This window comes from Cebidichthys violaceus, unplaced genomic scaffold (assembly GCF_023349555.1).
Source record: "Cebidichthys violaceus isolate CVI_PGR_0920_01 unplaced genomic scaffold, fCebVio1.0.p SCAF_158, whole genome shotgun sequence".
Classification (NCBI taxonomy): domain Eukaryota; kingdom Metazoa; phylum Chordata; class Actinopteri; order Perciformes; family Stichaeidae; genus Cebidichthys; species Cebidichthys violaceus.
In genome coordinates this window covers 125,027-138,454 of record NW_027176327.1, presented here as the reverse complement: position 1 = coordinate 138,454, position 13,428 = coordinate 125,027, and the positions used below count along the sequence as shown (strand labels likewise).

Here is a 13,428-nt window from a genome sequence, read left to right as displayed (position 1 = left end):
GACGACTGACATTTTATTGCATGTTATACTCTACACGTACGCGCTTCTTCAGTATTGTTAGTAGCGGAGGTGAAACATAATGTATGGTGTATTATTTGACCGGCTACATCTCTCCTCGTCTCAGAGATAACATCCTACAGAGCCTTGGTGCTGTAAGGGCAGGATAAGGAAAGCATTAAACTCGGTTAATAGAGGTACATTTTATAAGCTGACACTTGATAGAGATCTTGCTTGAGTCCAGCAAACTTGTTTAGAAGCCAAACTTCAGCTTAAATGAAATGAGCGTTATAAGACTAAAATCAATGGAGGGAAATACTAGTATTGCTGAATAGGAACTCAGGTGTTATATAGCATAAAACACCAGGTATAAAAACTTCCACAACCCAAGAGAAAACTGTTAAAAACACAAACAACCAACACAGTGAGTCATCAAACAATTCATTTCCTAATGAATCACTCTGGAGTTATGGAAACTGAAACATGAAACCATAAGAAAGCAGCTTAAGTGAACACTAGTTTAGCTGTTGTAATCTGACTTGTTTGGCTTTGTTGTGTGGTTTTTTTTTCCTCCAGGATGGAATCACTCTTGTCACCCTAAAGCCTCTTGACACTAGACTGGACTTGTCACCTGCCACTGCTCCGTTAAGCCTCGGGCTGACTCACACACTGCGACACAGTGGTGCGAGCGCACACAATCACGCACTCTTAAGATTGAGTGTAAGCAAACATGTCAGGCAAGAAACAACTGAGTCTGGGAGAAAATATGACCGATGTGAGAAATGAATGCCCACGCCTGCGGCATTCAGAGATACCCTAAGTTCATTTACACTAATACAAATTAGCTCTAGCGTTGCCAAAATGTCATTTTAATCTTCGATTAGAAATGGGCGCCACCACCCTCGTCCCTGACCCAGCTCCAAGCAGGAAACCAGTGATCATGAAACATGTATTAATGCTGAGCGCTGGCAACAGATGTGCTAATTTGCCCGGCTCTCTCTATTCATAATAATGTGCCAGCTCCCTCCTCAAAATATGTGCTAATTTGCAAGGGCTCATTGTTGATGTGCTAAACTACCGGCTGACATTTTGTGTGCTAATTTGTCAAGCAGGGACCCCTTTTGGTACTAATTGTGCCAAACTGTGAGCACACTTTCACAGGCCTTGAATTGCTGAAGTCCCAAATGACTTCTGTCTGCTCGCAGTTTCCAACCTCTCCACTGCTCTCAACTTGTGAATGCAACTGTAAAGAAATACTTACCCCTGTGAAAATGTAGAAGCACAAAGTGCACACACACACACACACACACACACACAGATGCTCATTCACACACACACACACACACACACACACACACACACACAAATATGCGCCGGCTCTTGAGATTAGATGAGCTCCTTAAAGAAATATCGCAGTGCAGTTTGAGTCAAAGCATAGAAATAGAATAGGAGTAGAACGGACATCCCCTTTCTAACCCACGCAGCAGGATGACAGGGTGGTCGGAGCAGCGGTCGGTTTTACCATGGCCGTTGTGACCGTTGTAGCGGACTAACTTCCGTCTTAACTTAATTGACTGAGGGCATCTCGTAGACTCACCGAGGTAAGGCTTTGCAGTGGAGTAGCGATGTTTCGAAGCGTAGAGCCAGTGTAAATGAGCCAAATTTAACAATTTAATGCTTCACCCACACACTCCTGTCACAGTGTAGGAAACGTTACTGTTGCCAGATGAGTGACAACTTTGTTTAGCTCACTTTTTTGAAGCCAGTGTAGCATTAAAGCATGGTAGAGTTAGCAAGCTAACTAGTTGACAGCTGGCTAGTTTTGCATGCTAATTCACCCATGTGTTAATGCTACAGGGGTGACCGTGGCCAAGTGGAGAGCAGGGCCGCCTTTCAATCACTTGTATGGATACGGCGTGTAGATAGATACAGAATTGTAAGTCGCTTTGGATAAAAGCGTCTGTTAAATGACTGTAATGTTATGTAATATAATGTAATGTAATGTAATGGAACGCTACACCGCTTACAGAAAATGAGCCAAGCCTCTCCAAAGAAGGACCGTTCTATTCCTATTCTATCTGTGGCATCATCACACAATACAGAACATAACAGCCTGTTCTCAATATCTAAAAAGCCACAACTGGTTTACTATGTGTGATATTAAAATGAACTGTTTCGCTGTAATATTTAATATCATCTCTCCTGCAGTAACAGCTATGTGTTTGCACAATTTGAGTTTCAAACACGATTTGAGTTTAGAGGCCGGCGTATGTTTTGTCGTGTCGGTACAAACACATTTCACAAGGAGAGGCTCCGCATGTAGAACGAGAATTTAATTTGCACAACAAACAGATGCTATTTAGGGTTGCAACTTCAATTTTTCCGATTTATTTATTAATTGTGTGGTCTGTAGTACAGTATATATATGCCTACTCATAATTCCCTAATGCCCGAGGTGACCAAGTGTCTTTCTTACTTGTGGAGGTGAAGCATGCAGGCAAGAACTCACTCAGTACAAATCACATAATGCTACTAGCTATTATTTACCAGGCCTGGAGTCACAGCAATATAGAAATAGCAAGCAAAGAGTTTTCAGTTTTCTTCATGTTGTGTCTCTGCGGGTCACTTTGGAAATCTTTCCCCCACTTTGTCCGACAGATACCAAAGCTGAGAGTTTGTTGATTGCTTTTTGAATGCACCATTCCCACCTGCCCAAATATTCCAGGGTATAACATGCAAATATTCAGGGCCATTACCATTGGATTAAGACGCATACAAATCACAGGAAAACATGCCTATTAGTACATAACAATAGCTCGCTGTATGTAAATGTACTCAATAATAAGGTTTGTCATCAACATAACAAATATACACCATGCAGTTATGACGTGCTGTATATTGTAGCTGTGTTTTAGTGGGAAATAAAAATGCTATTGTTTGATTGATGCACAGGTATTTTGAAGAATACAGTGACTTCCACACACTGTGGGGTTTTACGAGCCTTCGAGTTCCGAGTACAAACATGAATATTCCCAAAACTGCCGTCACAAGGTTATGAAGTTTAAGTAAATAACACAAATCCCCAAACTGCAGTCAGGGGCTTTTTTTTCCCTGCCAACTCCAGAAGATATGTGATTCGGCTCTAATAAACAGGCCATAGGGAGCGAGTGGGACCAGTTGCAGTTAACAGTACGCTTTCCCCGATGCTTTATGCCTCACCCTCCTCTGCCATTTTTTTTTTTCCTCCTGCCCTTTATCAAACAACCGCACGCGTACGCGCCGCGTTCCTCACTCCCACTGACTAGAGTACGTCTCACGGTGGCCTCGGCAGGTGACAGATGGCAACCTCGCAGCAACGCTCGCTGTAAACTGAGTTTTAATCAAGCCTAAGCACGTGTGAGAGACGCTAATTATCCACTGCAGGCTAAGAGAGGCAGGAGTCAAAGCCTCGAGAACATTGCTACCATGTAACGCTGCGTGTGCGTCGCTGGCTTGCCATCACGTTCCCCTGTCGCGATATGAAGCGTTAGCATTCATTTATGGCACTGCAGCTGAGAAGTACGACACAGGATGGACTAGGTGTCTCGAGCGTCCCCGAGTACTGCAGCCCTCAAGCTGTATCGCTCACCAAAATACATATAGACGACAAACTTGACTACCAGTAATCTTGGAGTCTTAAAACAAACTCTCTAAAAGTAAAGCAGTGGGATTTCCAGCTGTCTCTCAGTACACTTGCCAAAAAAAACTTCTGACATGAAACTACAGCTCTTATAGTAAAAGAGTGTGATGGGGTGGGGGGGGTACACTTATATTACAACATCTCTAACATACATTTAACATGTATCACACACAGCCGACCTTGGAATAGAACTAAAAAGAAGTTTAATATATAATGTTGCAATTAGGTCACAGCAAATTAGACAAGACTCCATTGTTCTCTTTGCTCCCTCCTCTGCTCTCGTTCCAATTCTCACTGTTCTCCTGCTCATCAAAATGGCCCTGTATTACACTATATCCATTGTCATTTTGTGCAAAAATGGCTGTAAAATTAGACTCTTTCGTGCAGAAGGGCAGACGTTATCTCCATCAGAGCCAAAAGGTCAAGAATTAATTCAGCAGTCGGCTTGTTAAAGCTCAGAGCAGGGTTTTACTAATCTGATCATAATAATTTTTAATCTTCATAATTTAGAGATACTAGAGCAGAAGGTGGATATTATTTTCAGATAGATAATGCGACAGAAGCTGGTAAATAATATGCTATAAATATATGAAGTAAAATATAACTATATACAGATTGGGCAATGATGTTCTATATACAAATGAAATGATAATCACACAGAGTCGTTTCTCGTAGCTTGCAGTGCGTTTAAGCATCCGTCAGCGCAGTAAATCCATACGGTATCTATATTGTCTTATAAGAAGACATTTCTGTCAAGAATAGAATATGGAAAGACAATATGAGTGTTGGTTTTAAGCTAGAGACAAAGGAGTATTGTGTATACAAAGTCTTGGACATAAGAGCTACACATCACAGTGTTCTACTCCAGGATCAGGAAAAGTTCAACGAGACTGAAAAGGTATTCTTTGCTTTGAAATTCAAAAGGTACAATAGGAAATAGAGGTTTGGAATGTGTATGTCATATGAGGATTCATGCCTTTGTGCGCAAGGACACTGAGACCAGGGGAAGAGAGGAAGCAAGGCTTGATGATAGTGAGAGAGAACAAAGTAGAGGGGAAGGACCAGGAGACAAGCTGAGAGCCAAAGGGAGACAAAAACAGCAAGGAGAGAAGGACAGCAGAGGACAAAGGAGGAAAAAAACGGAGAAAGGAGAAAAATGAAAGAGGAAATGGACTTTTCTTTCTTTCTGTATATTGATTTGATGCTGAAAGTGCACCTCCTCGCAGGCAGTCAGATGTGTTTAGAAAATACCAGGTGATGGCCATGATGTCTAAAGTCAGATTAAGCTGTATGACAGAGGCAGATTGCAAAGTCTACTGTCACACGACCAAAGAGAGGAGGGTTTAGAGACAGGCAGTGGGGGAAAAGGAAAGAGGGGCGGGGCAAGAAAACAATAGACGAGCGAAGGAAATGAAGAGGGAGAAATGGAGAATAAAAGAGGTCACAGGAGGCCGATAAAAGACACTCAATTAAACGGCTGAATGGATGGCCCATTAGACCTGAACGGACACCTGCATCCTTCCCCTCCTCTCCTTCAGCCACAGGGCAGGAAAATGTCAGCTCCTGGTTTGGGTTCATCAGCCTCCCCTCAGACGCTGCCGTACACAAGCTAGCTGATAATCAGAGCTACAGGTACAAGTCAATATGCAACTCTTCGCTGCAAAGGTGTGTCGATTTTTCTTGCTTGCTGCTCTACGAACACACAGAGACAATTGCACAGCGGCAGAGAGAGAGAGAGAGAAGGAAATGAAAGAGACCTGTGCACTGACTTTGGAAAGGAAAACAGCCAGAGGCTTTACCGAAGCTCCTCAAATATGCTTGCTCATTTTTTTTTTTTTTTTTTTATTTCTCCAAAAAATAAGAAACGATCTGTTGAGGATGAATGTAAGAAGACAATAGAGGTGAAATTGGGAGGGAATCAAGAGTCCTAATCTTTGTTGTGATCTGCTGTCGTCTGTTTATTTCACAGTTTCTCACATGTATTCACACCCTGCAGGCTAGAGAATTCACTGTCTTTTGTCATGTTCAATAAAGCAATGACCGGGTGTGAGAATAGCTCATCGGTAGGGAAATGGAGTCAACTTGCTTCAATATGTCTACTCAAAATCTTGAAACAGATTACACAAAATGAGAAATTAATCCAAGTGCGTTTCAGTCCGCTGTAATGCTTGGCGTGTGGATAATGGATTGGAGGGTCATATCAAATGGATGGGGAAGTGCGTTGTTTCAAGTGTGGGCGAATAACATGAAGAAAAAAAAAAAAAAAAAGCTACAACAGCTTAAAATTGCAATTTTAGCATTACAGCTTCTTTACCGAAATGAGATTAGTTTTAATTCATCAACTACAGACACTGACTTTTGTGCTCACGTCTGTTTCCATTAGCTAAAGCTGACACAAATTCTTTCCGTCTCTGTTTCTATTAGCTAAAGCTGACACAAAGTCTTTCTTTCTCCTGCGCATATTTCTCCCCTCACCTTTCCTGGCACAAATACCTTCAAAGCAAAAAAAAAAATAAATAAATAATGGAAGACTGATTTAGAGAACGCTACACAAACACCGCCTTTGAGCGAGAGGGAAGGAAGGACAGGCAAAAAATGAAATTCCACATAGCAGGAGGAGACGTTTTGCATAGCCCTGGTGGGCCGTGGACAATAGAGTGTCATGCTGATTCAAAGAACATGATTTTAGGTAAGCCTGCTTCAATACGTCCTCCCACAGAGCCCATTTCCCCCCGTGTCCTTGGTTCACACAGAGAAGCGCTCATAACGTCCGACCGGCTGCGCTGTCGATGGGAGTCCGTATTCTGCTTTCTTTCTTTCTTTCTTTCAGTCAGTCAGTCGCTAAACCCTCCTCCTCTTACTCCTTTATCCAGCCGGCTGGAGATGAAGGTGAATCACTACATCCTAACCTGATCGGTGCCTCGCGTCACAGCCGACACAGGAGGGCTTTCTGCAATCGATCGACTTCTTGTAGTTTGGACGTCGGCGCTTTTCACTTACGCCGTATGTGCCTCCAACTATTTCTACTGCGTGCTTGGAATTCACATGAAATCGCTCCTGTTCACGGGACACATTAAGACACAGTTTTAAATATATATATATATATATATATATATATATATATATATATATCGTGGCATGGATGAAATTATAGATATTTGCCTCTTAGCGCTATAGCAACAAACGCGTTCAACAAATGACCATATATTAATAATTAGAGCAAATACACGGCAAACACTGAATCCGTCTCCCAATGATCACTATCACCAGCATCCATGATAAACCATTGACAAGCCTAGTGTGTTTTCCTCCATTACGCAAACAGATAGTAGTTAATTACAACAGCTCGGCTCCTATATGAAGGTGAAAGTCTCATGGTACTCCCACACATGACGCAGAGCATGGAACAACATTGCGGCGAGCGGAAGTACTATATCATTTAAAGTGCAGCCGCTTCAGGACGTATACCACACAGAGACTAAATGAAATATTCCAACTGCGTTTGGAACGTGTCGGATCTGTGTTAGAAATGTGATATTGTCTTCATCAAAAAAAACCACACTGGCTGCCAGAAAATCCCTGCAGCTTCTTGTTTCCGTTTAAAGTCGTCATTAATTCACAGTAAACATGCATTATTGATCCAAACCACATCCGTCTCAAAGCACACGTAGTTTTTAGTTTACGCGGTTTGCTCTTCTCACAGATGGTGACCTGTGATAGACCCACACAGGAGGAGGCAAACCATGGCACAATACCTGCTATGCTGCCAGTTTCTTTCGTAGTTTTTCACGATTCCTCTTAGCAATACAAACGCATTTGATTTTTATTGATTCCCACGATGTAATGACAGCCACCTATGTAATGAGGCAATATAGGAAAAATGCATGACATCATAATAAAAAAAGATATTTTGGGTTTAGTTCCCCAAGAAACTACCTGCGAGGATATTTGTGTTACCAATGTGTTTTTTTTTTTTTACCGTTTTTCTGTCCTGTAAAAGCTATTTCATGCTTATAGTCCCGCCTTGCTAATACTATACCGCTGACATTTATTCAGAGCCGCAGTGCATGACTCCTGGCCTCCCACTATATTTCCACAACACACTCTACTGTCCTTTCTGTGTCTCCTCACCGAAGCCATCAGAAAACAGTAATAAAAGACCACGACTGAGAGTGGGCTGAGAGTGGACTGCTCAGAGGCAAACTAATCTATCTTTACTTTGTATCTGCTGGCCTCAACACTCACTGTTTTTCTACTCGCTCTCACTTTACACAGACTCCCTCTCTCACTGTTTTTCCTTCTCGAAAAAAAAAACACCATTGTTTTTCTTACACCTCTCATTGACTTTAGATTTTCTTCCATCTCCCTTGGTGGGATTGTGAGAAGGACAGCGCCACATGTGTTAAAACTTCTTTTTTCTTCTTTTCTTTAAAACAAAAAAATAAAGATTCCTTGTGAGCATTTCCAGCTTTGACCTTCAGTCAGCCCTGAGCCAGACGACCAGGCAGCAAGGCACGCTGCAGGGCTCTTCTCAAGGGACAGTTTCACAGAACAATCGCACATATAATCCCTAACCCTTCTGATACGCAGGGAAAATGCCTGAGTGGCAATGACAGGGAGTGATAGGCTGTGAATAATGAAAGCCAATGCAGTAGAGGAGCCTTCCACAAGGCAGTAGAAGAATACAGGACGCAGATTTGATTTTTAAAAATAGACAATATGTCATAGGAGGCAGTTATGCTAGAACGTGTTACCCTGCAAACACGGTCAATCATCTAAAGCCTCCTCTCTGAAGCGAGTAATCTTTTCCAATGAAGCTGGTAAATCTAAAAAAAAAAAAAAAAAAAAAAAAAAAAAAGAGTAAACACTAAGCAAAAGAAGAAAACTAATTTCATACCTCACAGATATTTTCCATTTCAAAATGCCAAGACATCTGTACCAAGATTTAATCACCATCGAGCCTTTTTTTGTAGCTGAGGCATGACAGCAAGACCTTCAAAGTCTCAGGAATGTAAACATGTTTAAGAAATCCATCTAGATAGTTCTCTGCTTCAAGCCCATGTGTGGTGCCGCATGATAATGTAAGACAGATCTCCTTTTTTTGTTCTTGGAACCCACAGTGGGTATTTTTAAACCGTGGAAATCATTTGCCAGTAGAGAGGAGAAGGTTTCATATTTCTATAAGCTACAGCGCGGCCAAGTGACACATGAATATTTTAAGCAGCTTTGTGCCTATTTAAATGTGTTTGCTGTGAACGCGCTGGCACTGGGCCAGGGCACAGGGTGTTATCCTTAATTCCTGCAATCCCAAACTAAACTCCAGGCTGATAATTCAGGCTGGCGGAAAGCGAAAGTCAATTAGCGACGAACTCTCCTTGAATTTGTTCCCTCTGCCCTTGCTTGTTTTTGTCAACCTTGTAATTTTGCCTCCATGAACACAGCTGATGGAGTGAGAAGAGTGTTCAATATTAGAAATGCAATAAAAGGCCTTCATCCTGGCACCGCGTTGTGGAAGTAGTTGGATAAAGCTGTCATTTGCCAGAGGACTGAAGAAAATGCCTTGATTATCTTTCCAAAATTAAAAACAATGTCGTGTTTAGTCATAAATATTCCCACACGCGTCTGTATTGGGGAAAATACAAACATGTAACGAGGAAATAAACAAACAAAATGAGCATTTCAGAGTCAACAATACTTTCAGCTGCAGCTAATGGACACGCTCCTGCCAGAGCGGTCTGAAGATGGCGGCGATAATGTCTCACAGCCGCAGAACAACTATGGTCATCAAAATTCATTTCATTTTCCCTCCGTTGAAGTTCTTCCTGGGACTGTTGTATGAATTAGACACATGTTAGTAAAGCTCAATTAGCACTGGTGGAATGGCAGATGTGATGACTCATCGCTCGAGTGACTGAGCATTTGTAAAGGGGAGACGGCTAAGCGCCATTTCCATGGAAGAGTGCAAAATGAGCTTCTTTTATTCCCGCCTATACCAGCTAGCTGACGCATAAAGCTGAAGAATATAATGTAGCCCTGCATCTCCACCTTAGTGAACTGTAACTGAAGGGCAAAATGATGTTAGCCAACCGTAGCTCAGCTTGCAAATAAGTTCAGCCGTTCGTGCCACGCAACTAAGCTGTTACATTTTACGTTTGAAGTGGACATTTTACAGCTTTTGCTTTAGCCTACATTGTACGAATGCATGTGGAGAGAATACCGAAGTGGCAATGTGATAAAAAAAAAAAAGAAAAAAAGAAAAGAGATCTTGTTCTGGGAGAGCCTTCGCAGCATCAGTAACTACAAAGTCTCTTTCGGTGCTCCCAAAAAGGCGAGTGTAAAATTATTATAAAAAGAGAATCTTATCTCCAACGTATCTTATTACGTCGCGTATGGCTGCACCGGGCCCCGTTTCAGAATCAAAGTCAATTAATTACCTTTAAGATTTATAAATGAGGAACTTTCGACACAATAATTAATTTCTGTGTGGAAAATTAGCTCGGCACGTTTGCCTGCAGCTAGTGGCCAGAACACTTTTTTTTTTTTTTTTTGTATCTTTCTCTGACACTTGTCGCTCTACACGGCGAGGCCGATGCTGTGAATACAAAGGGCTGACTATGTTTTGGTGTTACTGTGTGTGTGTGTGTGTGTGTGTGTGTGTGCATGTGTAAAGGTCTCCGCCTGACAGGAGAACAGTGGTTGTACAATGTGAAGCGCCTGTCTGGGCAGAATGGAACTTGGGGCAGGAACAGACAGACCTGGGGGAGCTGACCCCCTCGTTTAGTCAGCCTCTTGCAAGCAGCTGGGATTATCTGCTGAGCAAGCACATCCTGCAGGACAGGAGATGCACGCAAAAAGGACCAATGGGCTCCATTGACTCTCAAGTTATTTTTGTATTTCTCCTCTCTCTCTCTCACACATCACACACACTTACATTTTCTTCTTTTTTTTAATAAAAATCAAGCAGACACGAGTCTATCTTTATCTTTGTCTTTTGGAAACTCAAGACAGATACGCATATCATCTTTTCTAAAGAGAATTAATTACACGACACGGAACTGAGCCGTCTTACAACAGATAGATGAGACGTGGCTGCTACGTGACTGACAGAGAACACGCTGTTTAAAAACCCAGCGACACATCATACTCGATTTAAAAGCAGAAGAAGTGGGCTTTTTGGTCAGCAACCGGCAGCAGGCCGCGCTGCCGGGTTCGCTGTCCGTGGTCCTGAACAGGCGGTTCAGTGGCTTGTTTGGTCGCACTAGCAGGACCACGGACAGAGACCCGCCTATGTTTAGCCTCGTTTCAGCCGCTCCTGCCCCCAGAGCACAGGCAAAATCAGGCATGAGGTGACATGGATCGCCTCTTATCTCGCATGATTATTTTCCCTGATGCCGGATGCCTTGCAGGGTTTCAGCATGCAATGTATTTGGCATGGCGACGTACAGTCAACTAATGAGTCCGAATCTAATCTGATACTGTTTGACTTTATCAAATTACCGTGATATCAATTACCCAAATTCCCCCCCGAGGTGTAACAAATATCGTATCATTTTTTTCCCCGACATCGGTTCTCCCAGGAATCTACTCCTTGTTTGCCGGCATGGAAAGTTTTGTGTCAAATGCTACCATGCAGGGACTTTTGTTGTCTCCCAAGGATCACCGAATAGACGCCCGGCGACTGTCAGACAACGTGTGAGACGGGAAAACCGCTCATCGGGATGCAGGATGCAGTAGGGAAGACAAGCACATCCCGTTACCATAGCGGCGGCTTTTGCGGACGCAGCCTGACTCTTAAACAGGACCCTCGGGGGAATTGGGGATTGTAAGGATGTGTTGTCAACACTTGATGACATCCGTTGTCAGGGAGGGGAAGGGGTGGGGGTGTGTGGGGGGTGGGGGAGCTCCCCTGTCACTCCAAGATGCTCTCGACAAAAAAAAAGCGAAAACACAACCATCCTGAGACGGATCTAATTAAGCAACATGCGAAACCTCAGGAGGCCGTGATTTGGTGGGAACACAGATGTTAATAGCAGCAGTTTGAGGTTGTGAATCAGCAACAATGCAATGTAGTGGTAACTGTTGAAGAACTACTTTAATCCTCATCCTTAATTATCATTCTGCCACCAGGCGCGTTCTTAAAGAGAAGTGACTAATCAACGTTTAGGCTAATGAACTACACATAGTCTCAGTATGAGGTATTATTTTCTGTAGGTGCATTTCACTTTTGGTACATTTGGCTCCCAACGTGCCTCAGCCAATCAACACTGAGAACTGGGACTGTTTGATCGTTGCCAATACTGGTATAAATAAGCCAAATCGCAGGGATTCCCGTTGGATAGCAGTTGAGTGGGATTAAGGATGAAAAGTAGCCCACTGCCCGGCATATCGATTGGCTCTTGTGACAGATCAGAGCGATTGATCTGCACTCCGGGTGTAATGTTTACATGTATACATTTACTGCAGAGGACATGTTGGGGGTGTCAGCAGTTTAAAAGGCCGTGAAGATACAAGACTCCGTGAGCAACGAGTCTGGTAGAGATACCCTTCTTCTGTCCGTGAACTGTTGCATATGTGTGCTCCTTCTTTTACGGGTTAGCTACAGTGGATTTTCGTTCAAAGTTACTGTAACATCTTTCACTATATCATTGACGGTGTAAAATGCCTTCAAAATATCGTTACAAAACATTATGAGATTATAATGAAACAACTGTCAACTATTCATCAACGAACGTGAATCTTTAGAGTGCTGGTCAAATTGTTTTGCCAACTAAAACAAGGCAAGAGTGGGACGAAATGTCTCGATACATCTGCTTATTGCGGTCCGTGAATTCATGCATTCGCTGTCGACAATCCAGGCAGCGTGCGGCCAGACATCGTTACAGATGATACCGTATTATAAACAAACAGATTCTTACCAAATCTTAAAACGTGTGGCATCCCGCGAGAGTGACCAAGAAACAGCAGCAGAAGCGGGATCAGCCTGAGGTTGGACCTGAAAACGAGACTGCTTATCATCAGATGATGGGAGGTAATCTTCATGTTGTTTTTAAAAAATGCACAGTGGTTTAATCCCCCCGGTGCGCGGGTTTGATTCCCCCGTAATTATTTTACGCTCGTTGGGCAAGGCAGGGTGACGGCGGCCCTGGATGCGCAAGATCACGGCATGGTCACTCGCGCTTTCCCTAAATCCATTAGCAGTCCCGGCATGATTCCTTCCCCTTCTCCTTCTCCTTCACTGCGCCAAGAAGCAACAATCCTTCGGGTCGAGGGACGGCGGGACATCCATGTCGAGGGGTACGGATCCAGTGGGGAGGGGGGAGCCCAAGCATGGGCTGTAGGTAAGGTACTGGAGAGGGTTGGAGAGGGGCTACAGAGCACCACGCATAGGATACAGCAGCGATACACAGCCCCCTATGAGGCGCTCTGGGTTGCTTGCGCTCCCATTATACTGCACTGCTGCACAGGCTCTGACGTCGAGCCAAGGTTAGTGTTGTGAACGCGCACCAAGAGAGAGAGAGAGAGAGAGAGAGGGAGAGAGAGGGGGCGAGTGAGGGAGAGAGAAGGGAGAGAGAAGGGAGATGAATATACAGATAGAAAGAAATGGAAAAGAGGGAGGGAGGGGATGTAGGGAGAGGGAGGTGGATGGAGGGAAGGAGAAGCGGGGAACTTTATCCCAGTTTCTCTGTTAGCCCCAAAACTTCCCGTCAAGCTCCCATGCATTTTGAGACGTGTCAGTAACGATGCAATCGTTC

At 43.4% G+C, this 13,428-nt stretch overlaps 1 protein-coding gene across 2 annotated transcripts in view; it reads right to left on the bottom strand.

The window, feature by feature from the left end:
- Window positions 1-13,165, bottom strand: part of LOC137872318 (glutamate receptor ionotropic, kainate 2-like) — a 54,301-nt gene extending 41,136 nt beyond the window's left edge. For both annotated transcript variants that reach the window (XM_068710512.1, XM_068710513.1), the window contains exon 1: window positions 12,592-13,165. In XM_068710512.1, coding sequence (XP_068566613.1) covers window positions 12,592-12,715 — 124 coding nt within the window. In that variant the 5' untranslated portion in view covers window positions 12,716-13,165. The remainder of the gene's footprint in view (window positions 1-12,591) is intronic.
- Between the last annotated feature and the right edge of the window lie 263 nt (window positions 13,166-13,428).